Raw genomic sequence first — 15,084 nt, forward strand, 5'->3', positions numbered from 1 at the left:
TATTTTATTTTTTGCAAAAAAAAAAAAAAAAAAAAAAAAAAAAACTCGTTATTATCTCTTGTTTACCTTGATTTTTCTTCGCCCCATCACAATTGCTCCTCAATAATTCAAAAGCATAGTATACTCATTAGATTCTTTTTTTAAAAAATAAAAATTGACCGGAAATTTTAAAACGCCTATGCACCGATGGACCGTCCCTAAAATATACGTAACGCTCTATGGAGGGAGAGGGATCGCTAAAAGCGTCACGCCATTTTGTTTTTACGTGTTAAAGGATAGGGACCTACATCAGAAGGGGAGGTCGGGGGGTCAAAATGCCGAAAAAGTGCTTTCCGTAATTTAGGGACAGCCCCATAACTGCAGCGAGTTATACTTGTTCTCAGCCGTTGATATCGGCACCACTGCTTGAGAGGATTTTCAATGAACATTTTAACGAATAACGTACGCATATTAGCGCCTGCAAGACTGCAGAAATACTTCACCCATTGCGCCAAACTCGATGCGGTAACCGCGTCGCGCGCCGCACAGTGGATCGAGTCAATTAGAGAGGTCGGACTTGAAATTTTTGACTAAAACTGCTTTTGATGTTCATTTCGTCAGATATTGAATTTCAAGGGGTGCTGTAAGAAGAAAATTTTACGAGGAAACCACCGTAACCACTTGTAGAACCTCAAATTTTTGTGTAAACGGAGTTATAAGCGTTTAAAGTTTCCAAATTTTGTCCGACCTCTCCTATTGACGCGATCCACTGTGCGCCGGTTGGCACGAAACGCATTTTAGAAACCTACAAGACTGTATGTAGGATTACTTCACACATTGCGCCGAACATAGTGCGGTTGCTAGTCGGCGTGAAACGCATATCGATGGTGAAAGTGCAGAAGTGCGCAGGTATCTCGGAAAACACGATTTTCCATGAGAGTATTAAAACTGTCTACATTCCTCTTTATTGTTAGCGGACGGGCAAGAATTCTTGAGGATAGCAAGAATAAGACGTTTTTTCAGACTCTATCAGAAGTCATTTTGCAATAGAGTCTCAGAGGACTCAAGTTTGCGAGATCAGAAACGATGATACAGCATTAGATTTGATAGAAACTGTTAAAAACATAGGAGAGATAATACGTTTGAAGAACGGCTGGGTAAATTGATTAAACAGTGCATACGGAGTGCATTGTGGGCAAGGCGGATAAAGAATGGTGGTCGCATTTCGTACCCTCTGGACGTCACACGGTATCGGGTACATCGGGTACATGGGCCGGCCGAGGCCGGGGGAGTCGGCTCAACCTCGAATTGCATGGCAAAAGCCGTACCCTCCTGACGTCACAGTGCTTCAAGATGGCAGCCAAAATCGAAATGCGACCACCATTCTTTATCCGCCTTGCATTGTGGGCACAAAATTAACACTGCACATCCATCATAGTTATTTTAAAAATTTGGCGAGCATGCCCGCGCGATTTTAAAGGCATTTTTAGAATATCCGCACCGTTCCTATCGATTGCATTTACAAGTGGGGTTTTAACGCGGGAGAAGATTTTTTTTTCTTGAGCCTCAATTTCTGCATCGTGCAAGTATTTTATTTCTTGTTCACAACTTTTCTTTTCCGAGCAAACTATTTTCCGTATTTCGTTATTTCTCTTTCTATCCCGTGAATTAGGTATTGCAATTTCAGTGCAATCAATTTTTGATATCGAGACAAAGTTCATTCTTGCGTGACTTAAGACTTTTTTTGCGTGCCGTTAAGTCATACCCCTACTTAAACTGAAGTATACCTAGTACCTAGTAGGTTTCGATACCTAATAAAGAAGAAGACTATCTCACCTAATATGGATACTTTGAAATTTCTCCTGAGAAGTTGTTTTGACGACTCAATCATGTCTGGCGCAGCAGGTAAAGTGATAAACGCTATGATCGAGCCTGTGTAAGCAGCAGTAATGATGATGGTAAAAACCCAATAAGCAGCTTCAAGAAATAAAGTACAAAAAAAAAAAAAAAAATACAAAAAATAAGAAGAATACAAAAATATGGAAAGTATACTTATACGTATGTATCTCCATATTTATATTATATTGTTATGTTTATATAAAACAAAAAACACAAATAATAAGGACAGGAAGATGTAGGTAACGTGGCCGCTCAAACAGTCAGAAAACGTTATTTTAATCAGTGACGTGACGTTGATACCTTTCCCGCAAATCCAGCATAGTTAAAAGCACTTGCAGTTTGGGGTTTTTTTTTTCTCTTTTTTTCAAAACTACTGAGCTAACAATAAGTAAGCGTCCACCACTTTAATGCGTCCAATGAATTCCACTAGTTTTAATTTAATAAGTACTCAAAGACATGACGTGACGAGGAAAATCGTATTTACTGGGAAATCTTACTTATTAAAACATGGGAAATTTCCTTGGAAAATATTATTGAGTCATAGTTTTAGATTGTCCTTTTTAACCTACATGATCTTGAACGGTTGGTACCTTTTTCTTTTTTGACGTAGTGCAGTATTCGTCCTCGCAAAGGTTTGTAGGTACGTACCCTCTTCACGTCTGTGCTAGATTAGTTATCGCTAACATAAACAGACACTCGATAACTTCCCGTCATCATGAGTAACTTTTGGAAGGACGCAGCTAGTTGATCGCAGGAAGAATACTTGCGAACGAAGATGAAGGAAATGCCTTCGGAATTGAAAGAGGGAATCTCAGGAATCAAAAGAGGTCGAAAAGGAAAAGTTATGGCCAAAAAGGTCTCGATGGATGGACCTTATTATTAGCCTCAAAGCTTTCCATTTTCTCTCACCGATAAAAGTTCGAGTCGCAAGTTTCTGACTGGAGGTCCACGAGTTGCTGCCTTTGAAAGTGAAACAGTTCGTAAAAGTGCCGAAAACCATCCAAAACATGTTTTCCCACTCTTTGAGCCGTTTTAAGTTGTTGATAGTGTGATTGTGAGAGATAGAGAGTGGTATGATTCCGAAAACATAGACCAGAGTCATCGCTATCCAAACACCACCCGTGAACGGACCGAAAACTGCGCGGTACCTTGAACGAATACATGTGTATTGAAGCAGCCAAAAGGATCAAAACATATACGGATAAAAGGAAACATTCAGAAATTTCTTTTTGCATATATTTACGATTATCAGATTTGTATCTTTGCACACATCTCAGAACAGGCATAAGTATTAGGATTCTCTTTCTTTTTTTATATATTCTTCTCTGAGTGAAGGCTCCAGGACATTTCGTTAACGATTTTTTGTCCGCGCACCTGTTTTGTCCAGTAGACATTCAGCGTCTTGATTCATCTTTTCAAATTGTCATTGGTGAATATTTGGTTTTATTTCTTTCCTTAATATTTTTGATATGAAGTATGCCTTTTATACACCTTTTTTTAATGACTTCATTTTAAAAATATTTACATTCTTAAAACGTGGCAAGTACTTTCTAAGAGATGGGATCAATACTAATATCATTTAGCCGCAGTGCATGGTGTTGACAGAAACTGTACAAAAATGAATAAAAGAGGGGAAAAAACCAAGAAGCTCTCAATCATTGGTATTTTTACATCATCCTTTTAGAGTCAAATGCGTCCAATTTTAAGCGTTTGGTTACGAGTGCACCACGCTGCAGCACAGTAAAAGCACAAAACATAAGAAAAAAATTTAAAGTGCTTTGTAAGTCCTTTGACACGGAACCATACCTAATTATATAAAATTACACATTATATTTTTCTTTCAATATTTTTTTCCATCGATTTAAATGAGAATAATCCACGCTGACTGTGCAAACATTTCAAAATCACGAGTTGAAAAATGCTGACTCCGCGAGTTCAAATATTAGAGCCGAACACAAAGCGAAGCTGCCTACAAACCTAAGAGGATACTTCACGTATTGCTCAATGCTTGAAGTATCCACTTAGGTTTGTAGGCGCCAATGCACGTTCCACATTGACCACCCTCCCGCCAAGCTGCGCCGCAGACAGCCGTCAGTTAGACGATGCGTCATTATTCATGACTCCCTCTTAATTTCACCGTAAAAAACAAAAATAATTATCCTAAAGGCTCCGATTTAGAATCCGGGACCATGCTTGTTTTTTCAGTAAAAAAAAGGAAAATAGGACTAATAATAATATCTGCCCTGAGAACTCAGGCGGATGGGACGAACGCTTAAATCGCTGCGACACTTAGACGATGCGTCATTATTCATGACTCCCTTTTAGTTTTCACCGTAAAAAGCCAAAATAACTATTCTAAAAGGTATGATTCAGAATCAAGGACCGTGGTTTTTTTCCGTAAAAAGAAAGAGCAAAGTAGGACTAAATATGATTTCGCGACGAAATTTCCCGTGATTTCAATTAAAATCGTTCCTAAAATTATTGTATATACTTTAGATAATCTGTGCGCCGACTTTGAAAAAATATTGATTCAAATTGAAGCGTCAACTGTGGTTTGCAACGTTGCAATCGAGTGGAAATGAGCTCATTTTCGCATGGATCCATCGATATTTGAGTTCGTTTACGGCAGGCGTGACATACAACTATTCGACCACGGCTGTAAGCATGTTGCAGCATCGCCGGATTGAAGGCGCGTCAAACTGCGAAGATGTCTTGACCGCCCTGCCAACTCTGGCGGATGGGACGAACGCTTAAATCGCTGCGACACTTAGACGATGTGTCGTTATTCATGACTCCCTTTTAGTTTTCACCGTAAAAAGCCAAAATAACTATCCTAAAAGCTATGATTCAGAACCAAGGACCGTGGTTTTTTCCGTAAACAGAAAGAGCAAAGTAGGCCTAAATATGATTTCGCGACGAAATTTCCCGTGATTTCAATTCAAATTGTTCCTAAAATTATTGTATATATTTTAGATACTCTGTGCGCCGACTTTTAAAAAATTATGATTCAAATTGAAGCGTCAACTGTGGTTTGCAACGTTGCAATCGAGTGGAAATGAGCTCCTTTTCGCTGGAACCATCGATATTTGAGTTCGTTTACGGCAGGCGTGACATACAACTATTCGACCACGGCTGTAAGCATGTTGCAGCATCGCCGGATTGAAGGCGCGTCAATCTGCGAAGATGTCTTGACCGCCCTGCCAACTCTGGCAGATGGGACGAACGCTTAAATCGCTGCGGCACTTAGACGATGCGTCATTATTCATGACTCCCTTTTAGTTTTCACCGTAAAAAGCCAAAATAACTATCCTAAAAGCTATGATTCAGAACCAGGGACCGTTGTTTTTTTCCGTAAAAAGAAAAAAGCAAAGTAGGACTAAATATGATTCCGCGACGAAATTTCCCGTGATTTCAATTAAAATCGTTCCTAAAATGATTGTATATATTTTAGATACTCTGTCAGGCGCGTCAAACTGCGAAGATGTCTTGACCGCCCTGCCGACCCTGGCGGGTGGGACGAACGCTAAAATCGCCAGCAGGTGTTTTGCACAGTATCATTTGAAATGGAAAGCGCTCCAACAAATTAAGGATGACAGGCATCCTTTAAGAGTCCGGAGTTTCCCTCGCAAAATAAATCATGATACTCCGGCACAAAAAGACTACAGTAGTGCAAAAACTCAGTAAGTATTTAATGACGTTTAGCATAATTATTGAATGTCATTAAAGAAAAAAGTAACTCAATCTAAGCAGAAACAATCTTGAGTCTGCAGTCAAGAAGATTTTATTTTAAATCAAGAAGAAAGTAGCTGAATGAAAGCGGGTTTTTGTTTGATGTAAGTGACTTTTCTTTTTATGTAAGCTTCTTTTCTTCTTTAAACAAGCATTATTTTCTTTATTTATTCATGAGAAAATCCTCTCGGCCGTAAATTTGAGGTTAGATATGTTAGAATCACGTCACTTTTTCCTCTTACGAAGTTCAAAAATTATGCTAAACGATCTTGAACACAGATACGAGGACTTTCATGTATTCACATGTGGACTTAAATTAACTTTGGGTCTCAATTGGTAAGTGGACCAAAACTCCCCTGCCGAAAAAAACTCGTGGACGTAAACTGCTAGAAAAACAGATGCCTGGGCAAAAAATCGTTGTCGAAATGTCCTGTAACCTGAGCGAATAAGTTCACTGATTACTTTCGATGAGGATAAAACTTAGCGTAGGAACTTTCTCTGAAAGCTGAAAGCGAGAGGAAAAATCGTAATTCATCGAATCGAATTGAATCGAATGAATCGAAAGGAAGAAATTTAGCACTGTCAGCTCTTTGACTCACGATCAATCCTCCCATGTAATCATATCATTTCTAAGAAACTACCAAAATTGAGGAGCTTTAAGCACTAGGCGCGTAAGTGCAGTTTTTGCTATTTCGAGAAATGATTGTTTGAAGTTTCGAAATTACATGGATCCATGGCAGAAAGAAAGTTCTCAAACTCACTTTTTGATGCTTAAAAATTGGAATTTGGGAGCAATTTTTTACAAGATATGCCTTAAGACTAGTTTACCTGAAATAATTGATATCGCAATTTTTTCCAAAAACAGCACTTGTGCATCTTGTCCTCCAAGCCCCTCAATTAATCGTGTGGATGGCATACCCAAGGAAAATAACACCTATATAGCCCCAAATGTCAAAGTTGAACAGTTTCATCAAATGTGATACTTAACTTATCGATAATTTCTGAAATGCATATCTCGCTTTGCGGCGTTGCAGACTTCCTACCATACTTTATTTTCTACATGGAAAACTACGGGACGTCATTTTTTGAACATTGAAGGGATTTTTATTATCTTTATGGAGAATATCCCGTGACAAATTCAAGCCATAGTGTTGATTCGGTCTCCTTTTAAAAAAATAAAATAGTAGCAGAGATTTCGGAACTCCGCAACCGACGTACGCGTTTTTGCAGTGTCACCATCGTTAGATTGTTTCCGATTATTTCTCTAGAAAATAGGGCTATAAAACTGTAGTTAATTAGCTCATTGTTTTAAAGCGATCAAAAACAATGTCTCCTGCTAGCAATGATTTTCACTGTTCTGTGTTACCAGTGGCTTGGCGTGATTTGCAATTTATCGATTGATCTGCCATTTAAATCTATAAAAAAGGATCGATTGACAGTGTGTTTGCAACGAACACCTTAATAATCGATTCTTTACCGTAGCTTAAAATGGGGAAATATCGATACTCGATCATACACGCCTCGCCACTGCGTGTTACCTGTCAACGGAGGTAGACGTAAGCGTGACAAAAGAAGCACAATCTTGCGTATGCGGTGATGAGAATATGACGTCATCGATCCGATCCACCGTGTTGTAAAGGCCCGCCAAACCCATTTCCACCCTCCCTGATTGAATCTCATTGAGCACTCTCCCTGCAGGACCATCGCTGCAATCCAATGAATAAAACCATGACGCACACAATGGAAAAATGCAGAGATAAAAGTCCAACTATCTTACGCCTGATTCAAGGAGCTCTCTAATGAAATCAAGTAGGTTATCCCTATTTTTTCGCTACCCCCTTTAACGCAAAGCATTAATCTTGCCTACATCATGAGAATCGTCACCCCTCACAAAAGAAACAATGTACAAAATTTCGGTCACTGCTACGATAAAGATTTTTAATATGAAAAAAGTTTGTAAAGCACTGGAAAAAAACACACTGGATCTAGAGTCCAGACTCTTGAAAACATTGACAAGAAAATGGACTCTTGATTCAATCAGATTTAAGCTTAAATCAAAAGGAAATCCGCTCAAATTAAGAGGCTTGGTTCTTGATTTAAACTTAAATCTGATTGAATCAAGAGTATTTTTTCTTGTCGATGTTTTTAAGCGTCTGGACTCTAGATCCAATGTGTTTTTTTTTTCCAGTGAGGGTTTGATTATCGATCTGCAATCCTTATTTCTCCGTATGTTTTCGATAAATCGAGGGGAAAAAATGTACGGTAATTTTTTGCAAACTGAACATAAGATAAGTGGCGGGTTTCGAAAGTCCTATGAGGCTGTAAATGGTACCTCAGAGGTCAGCATGCATGTGGTAGCTATGATTTTATCCATTTTTCCCCCTTTTAAATTGCTTACTTACTTACGGGCCGTCCCTAAAGTATATAACACACTTGTGCGGCATTTTTAACCCGCCCTCCCTTGTAAAGCTTTTGAGACGTAGGCCCCTATCCTTTAACACGCAAAAACAAAAAGGCGTAACGCTCTTTTCGTCCCCCCCCCCCCCCCTAGAGCGTTACGCAATTTAGGGACGGCCGCTATATTTGAAAATTTGTCCATAATTTCCGTTGAGCGAAATCAAACCCACCGCATTCTAGAAGAAGAGACCCCCAAAAAGTTATCTGGCTGGTGCTCACTTTTTTTTCGATTTTACAGATGTCACTCTCGATGTCATTAAAGTAAAAGCACCCATGTGTCAGGTATTAAGTGATGCACCAAGCTAGAGGTCAAGCGAGAGGACTTGTGGGTCTATGTTGACGTAACCCTCAATCGAGAGGCACGGAGGACAAGGCGCATAGGTGCAGTTTTTTGTTATTTCGAGAAATACGTGTTTCAAGTTTCGAAATTTCATGGAACCTTACAACGGAAATGACCGCTAAAACTGTTTTACTCCGCATTCTTTCGTTCAAACTGACTTTTAGATCCTTTAAAATTGGAATATAGAAGAGGATTTTTCACAGAATATGCATTAAGACTAATTTTCCTTGAAATCATTAATATCTTAATTTTTCAAAAACTGGGCTTATGTGCCTTTTCCTCCAAACTCCTCAATCGACCTTCGGAAGAGTATGATAGTCCGTCGCAGTTGGGGGATTGCGAGGACGGGAGTAATAAATACTTAGCAAATTTAGGTTAATATTGAAGAATGTTTTCTTTACTTACCCATCGTTGGACTCGGGCATAGCTCTGAATTCCGTGGTGAAATTGAGCATTTCCGCCATTATTTTAACTATACGGATTTCTAACCCATCCCATCCGCCTGATGACTCGTAATTAGCCTCTCCCTTCCCCATCGAACCTGATCTGAAAAATAAACAACACATTTCTCCAGTGCATTATTTCTTCATTGAAGAGAGAAATAATTTTGGAAATAAAACTTTTTAGTACTGCAATGCAAGAAGCGGGGTCGGATTTAGGGGGGGGGGGAGCCAAGGCGGCAAATTTTGAGATTTCTCTACACATAGATATAAAAAAAATATTTCGGATTCAGAAAAAAATGCAAGTAAGAAACGGCGGCAAAATCTCGGATTTCTCGAGGGTATAAAACTAGAGCTTTTTGCAATCAGATGGTCCTTGAATCGATCTGAGAGTAAGGTCTCGATGGACCATTTCTTGTGAAAAGAAAGTATCGTGACTTTTGAAGTATATACATTTTAGATATGAATACTTCATTTTTTAATCTCCGCTTTTTTCTCACGAGCAAATACCCTCGATTTGTCTTTTCATTCTAACAGGTAATGAAGGTGTCCTCATTAATTTCTGTGCCTTGGTCTTCGTTCTAATACAAGCAGGGGAGGGAACCCCCTTTTCGTTTCATCATTCCCGTTGCTAACTTCTGGATGCAACTATTCGTATGTAACGAATGTGCGGGTTGCATAAACATAAAACAGAAGGCGTTCTTGCGCCAAGAAGCTCGTAGATCTCCACGTGCAGCTGAGATGAAACACGGAATTTTGAAGAGTAGGGAGTGGAAAATAATAACGGATGGTGTTCCTGTTTTGAATTCAAGAATAAACCTGTGAAAGACGAATGGGGGCTGTTCGGCAACGGCAATTGCGAGACGATGACCGTTGAAGCCGTGTTTGAATTTCGGCGGAAACAGGTCAACTTTCGGACGCGTGAATGAACCATTTCGCCAGGTTGTCAGGATCAACGGAGCGCTCGTTCCCAGACTGTCGATGTAGAATTTGTGCGTGTACAAGTTGATGTCCTTCGTCACTTCATCGTCATCGTTCTGAAATATTTTCACCGGAAAACGGAGGAAATGTGTAATCTCTCAATTTCAAGATTTAAGGAATTATGTATTGCAATTAAAGTCGCAAGAAAGTTGCAAGTTTCTGTCGCATTACCGATTATCTATCAATAAGGCTTGTAACAGACCTATAAAAAAGAGGTTCATTTGAGGGGCTTGGAGGGCAAAGCGCGTAAGTGAAGTCTTTGCAATTTCGAGAAATACGTGCTTGAGGTTTCGAAATTACATGGATCCTTATGGCGGAAAGGGAGTTCAAACTGACTTTTTGATGCTTGAAGATTGGAATTTAGGAGCGAATTTTTCACAGAATATGCATTCAGACTAGTTTTACTTAAAATCGTTAACATCTCAATTTTACAAAAACTACACTTCTGCGCCTTGTCCTCCGAGCCCTTCATTATCCATGGAATTTCAACCAGAGCTTTTCGAACGAGGTTTTTTCCTGCGTATAAAAGTGGGTTTTATCGCGATCACTAAACTCTAAAATCGTGGATCTTATACCCAGGCGTTTTATCAGAAGTTCTGCTCCAATTTAATTTTTCAAAGGAGAACAAAGCAATTGTATTACTACAAATTTTCTTAGAATATTTTTTGAACAGAGAGGAAACTTTATGGACATTTTTCAAGTAATATGTACTTGCTCATGTGGGGGGGGGGGGGGGGGCACTTGAAGAGCAAACCTGAAGGCCCGTTCCCTGGTTTAGCGTTTTTCTCAAGACTCACGGTGTAGCCAATTCTGTTGTAGGGCTTTTAATTTCATTGCAAAGTCGCTAAGGTATATGTAAAATTTCATATGTCCACTCAAGAACGATTAAAAGACTCTTTTCCGTTTTTGGATTTTTTTGCGAATTTCTTGGCGATTTAACGCATATTCTCGGAAGTTTTTGCTGTAAAATATGCACCCGTTGATAATAATATTAAAAAAAAGTGTTTAAAGTAAAATTTCGAAATTTTCTAACTTCAGTAAAGATTTCTGGCTCTCACCCTTCCTGTCTCATTTGATTGCATTTAATTAAGACGACACGATTTAAATTCGGAAGTGCAATAAAATTCAGCAGTATTTATGAAAAATAGAGGAGACTTGGTTGCTTCTCAAAATTTACCTATCTGCCTAGGAATCGGACAAAATGCTTGGTTTAACGCAAAGAGAAAACAAGGGCAGAAATTTGAATTTCAAGCCGAGTGGCACCCCTCACTTTTACGGGTCGTCTCGTATTGGCTGATCCGCCTGGTGCCCCCTCTCCGGGGCCCTTATGGAAAATAGCACGGGGCTCATTTTTCATCGAAAATATCTCGAAAACAAGGAAAAATTTACGAGTCGGAGATTTCAAAATTCAATTTTTCAGATTTTTCTGGAGAGGTTGATGGGTAACACATGGCGGTTTTTCCTCAAACACACCGATCAGTTCGATCTGGAATTTTGTTTTTGCAACTTGAAATATGACGCTTGGTGTCATAAAAAAACAAAATTCCACATCGAACTGTTCGGTGCGTTTGAGAAAAAACCGTCATGTGTAACCCATTAACCTCTTCAGAAAAATCTGAAAAATTGATTTCTGAAATCTCCGACGCATAAATTTGTCCTTGTTTTCGAGATATTTTCGATGAAAAATGAAACCCATGTTATGGATCTGCGTGGATTAACGTGGATCTGCGACAGATACAGGGTTATTCAAAAGTCACGCACCGCTGGCCACGAGGGGGGTGGCCAATTATACTTTTTGAGTTGCCCCCCGCCCGCCTCCCCCAGAGGGAATAAAAAACTAGAAAGTACCTAAAAAAGTTTCCCCCTCGATATGAGAAAAAACGTCTTAAACCGCAAGTCGATATCATAATTGGAACTAAAGTTACGGCCAGTGGTGCGTGACTTTTGAATAACCCTGTATATTGCTCCTGTTTGATGCAGGTTTCGGTGGCATACCAAGAATAGGACTTCCTGGAGCTGAGGGTCAGAGATAACGAGGAGGTTGGGGATCCTCTTGGCGGCCGGGCTTGAGAGATACTCGCGGACCATCCACTTGGTGGTGGTCGTGACGAAGACAATGCGGGAGTCGCGACGCTCGGCCAGGAGTTCGCCCATCGTCTCGAGTTGCTTGGTGAAAGCCACGTAGTGGCTGCACATCATCTCGCTCGGGTTCAGCATTCGTGGGTTCACTCGCTCCGTTCCGGTCGTGTCGATCGCCCCGTGCATCAACGGGAACGGGAACGTCTCCAATAGCAAAGTCACAACCATCTGCGAAAAACGCCTTCAATATCATTCTCTAGGCAACCTGTGCAATCGTGTGTAGCAAAGCGTGCCGTGTACCGAGGGGAATGAAGGCGCTTCAAAGTGACATCGATCGCCCCGTGTATCAACGGGAACGTCTCCAATAGCAAAGTCACAACCATCTGCGAAAAACCCCTTCAATATCATTCTCTAGGCAACCTGTGCAACCATGTGCAGCAAAGCGTGTCATGTACCGAGGGGAATGAAGGCGCGTCAAAGTGAGATCGTGCTTTGCAAGTTTGCCCGAATAGCAGTTCACGTCAGCTTGTTTAAAGGAACAGAGACAGGTGTGCAAGAAGGAGTATGCTTCTTAGTTGAAGGTCGTAAGAATGAATGGGAATTATAAAGCGCCAGTGACGTCAGCGGCAACGACCGGGACGAAAAGATCGGGATCGAAGCTCTTTAACTCATGAGCCCTGTTCACAACGTTCTCGTTACATGCCCAAGGCTCACGAGTGCCACATATTTTGCCGCTTAGTTCCTTTTGAATTAATGTAAAATCCCGCTTTTCCATTCCCACAAAAGGGACCACGTCTACTCTTACACTGTATCTTATGCAGCTTTCTAGAGCTCACCCTATATTTCCCACAAGTCTCTGGTCCCGTTTAGCAGAATCACGTCCAAGTAAAACACTATCAATGACCCTCGCAATGAAAAAAACACTGACTGTGAAGCTGAAGCTGTACGTACGAGTTAAATCATGACGTCCGCTTCGGGCTCATGCAGAGGTCGAAAGTTTCGGGTGTAGCAGTAGCACCCGTTGCTCAGGCCATCGCCGCAGCTAGTAGTTGAAGCTACGACTCCAACACCCGGGACTTTGAGTCTCTGAGCCCGAAGCCCGGACGGTATGTCTACATACCCGTAACTTGTTTTTCAGCACAGAGATAATACAGAAAAATACTCGAAGATCATTATAAATTGTGTTGCTGGATTGAGGTATGGACCGTTGTTCTTTTTCTCCCAGGATTCAATTATTCCGACTTGTGAATTTCAGGTAAAGAAACAAAAAGGGACCTTGATGTTCTCCCAAAATGTAAAAGCCCTTATGCGAACAATATAAAAAAGTAGCTATTTTGACCTGTAAGTAAGTGTCGCGGTAAAATGTATCATCGTAGAGTAAAATGGTCATACAATCGTCAAGGTAGAGCTCCGCAATCTTTTTCACCAAGTCTAAAACAGGAACGTCTCCTTTGACAGTCTCTGTGACATTCTGTAATAAAGTAGCACAGACCTGCGATAATGAAAGCAATTAAAATGAGAGAATCCTAAAAGAGCCACAGTTCTCAGTGCTCATAAGAAAGATTTATTTTCCGTAGTGATTCCTATTTCACGACAGGATATTAACAGTGGCACTCATAGTTTTCGTTTTGCGCCAGGATGGGTCTGTTGCGCTGGTCACAGAATCCTGTTTTGATGTTTGATTCTTGTGGATTAGCTGAAATACATAAACAGCAACTCTCCACGTTCAATATTACTCGAGATATCGCGCTTTGAAAAATTCGTTTATTGACGTCATCCACCGCTGTCATGACGCTCCAGGTCTCTTCCATCTTGCTTTCATTTGTCAGGAAGACACACATCTGCACTGGTTACTCAGCATTCAACTCGAATGAAAGCAAGGTGAAAGAAACTAAGGGTATCATTACTGCGAAAGATGACATTATATGTAGACCGAATTATTCAAAGCGCGATATCTTGAATATTGAGCCTAAAAAGTTGCTGTTTGAACAGACCTTTTTATTTTCAGTTGATCTACAAAAATCAAACACCAAAACACGTCAGTGAAAACACCACCCGGCAGCAACTTTTGAGAAATGTTAGTTCATTTTCATTATACTATCTACAGGATGAGCGGACAGGCTTGTCCGGGTACTATTAGCCCGATTTTACTTTACACGCACTTATGTGTAATCGGGATCATTCTAACTCAAATAGTAGGACGGTCCAAAATTAATTTTGTCTTTGAATTGAATGAAAAATGGTCCCTAATTATAGCTCTCGTAGTGCTTTCCTCATTTTTTCTTCTCTTACTGGTGTCAATTTTTTTTTTTTTTTTTTTTTTTTTTTTTTTTTTTTTTTTTTTTTTAAATAATTATCAGCTAATCATTCAATCCATGTGTGCCAGTAATCTCCTATGCAAAGAGCCTCCCAATATAATGGCAGATTTTCACCCCTTTTTCGGTATTCGATTCGACCATCGAACCGAGGTTTCAGTGCAAGCTTATACTAACAGAAAAATCAGGAAAAAATTTCAAGATGAGTAAAGGAACCGTTTTCGAGTTACGGGTGGGCAAAGGGGTCAAACTCCGCCCTCAATCTTCACTATATTCTTGTTGAACTGATGTGTCTTCGGGGTTGTTATCGTTGTTTACACATGTTATACACACCGGTTCCTACGTATTTTTACACGCAAAATTGAGTTTTACTGTTGACGAGTACATAAATTGATCGGTTTTATCGATTTTTTAAGATTCTTCACGGAAAATTGACGATTTTTTGAGATTGAAATTGTTCATTTTTGATTCATGGATTACTAAATGCACCTAATATGACTGTAGTGCACCGACACCTACGTATTTTTGTTGTAGAATCGATTTTTATCGGAAACGAGTCGATATGTCAATTGCTTATACCGAATTTTTGTAATTTTTTAGGAAAATAAATGATATATTTGTATTGAAATTGGTTATTCTCTATCCGAGAAAAACCAAATTTTGGGTTAGAACACCTTTCCGGTCGGGTAGAAATTAAGATTTTCAATTACAAGTCAAGTGAAATTTCGGGTGGATAACTAATCCCCCTGATTGCGGTTTCCAGTCGGTCAGATATCCAGCCGCAGCCCCGGGCATTAGCTCGTTAGGTGCAAGGTAGGCGGCCCCCGGCTTAGGCTCCTTAGTTGCAAGGGGGCTGGCCCCCGGG

At 40.1% G+C, this 15,084-nt stretch overlaps 1 protein-coding gene across 1 annotated transcript in view; it reads right to left on the reverse strand.

The window, feature by feature from the left end:
- The window catches only part of LOC109038132 (Ionotropic receptor 21a), a 16,052-nt gene extending 2,663 nt beyond the window's left edge, over positions 1–13,389 (reverse strand). Inside the window, exons 1-7 of the mRNA XM_072296196.1 lie at positions 13,244–13,389; positions 11,821–12,132; positions 9,664–9,881; positions 8,810–8,950; positions 7,146–7,313; positions 2,788–3,026; positions 1,816–1,956 (exon numbers count right to left, since the gene is read on the reverse strand). Of these exons, the coding sequence (XP_072152297.1) occupies positions 1,816–1,956; positions 2,788–3,026; positions 7,146–7,313; positions 8,810–8,950; positions 9,664–9,881; positions 11,821–12,132; positions 13,244–13,294 (1,270 nt within the window). The 5' untranslated portion in view covers positions 13,295–13,389. The remainder of the gene's footprint in view (positions 1–1,815; positions 1,957–2,787; positions 3,027–7,145; positions 7,314–8,809; positions 8,951–9,663; positions 9,882–11,820; positions 12,133–13,243) is intronic.
- Between the last annotated feature and the right edge of the window lie 1,695 nt (positions 13,390–15,084).

This window comes from Bemisia tabaci, chromosome 1 (genome assembly GCF_918797505.1).
Source record: "Bemisia tabaci chromosome 1, PGI_BMITA_v3".
Lineage (NCBI taxonomy): Eukaryota > Metazoa > Arthropoda > Insecta > Hemiptera > Aleyrodidae > Bemisia > Bemisia tabaci.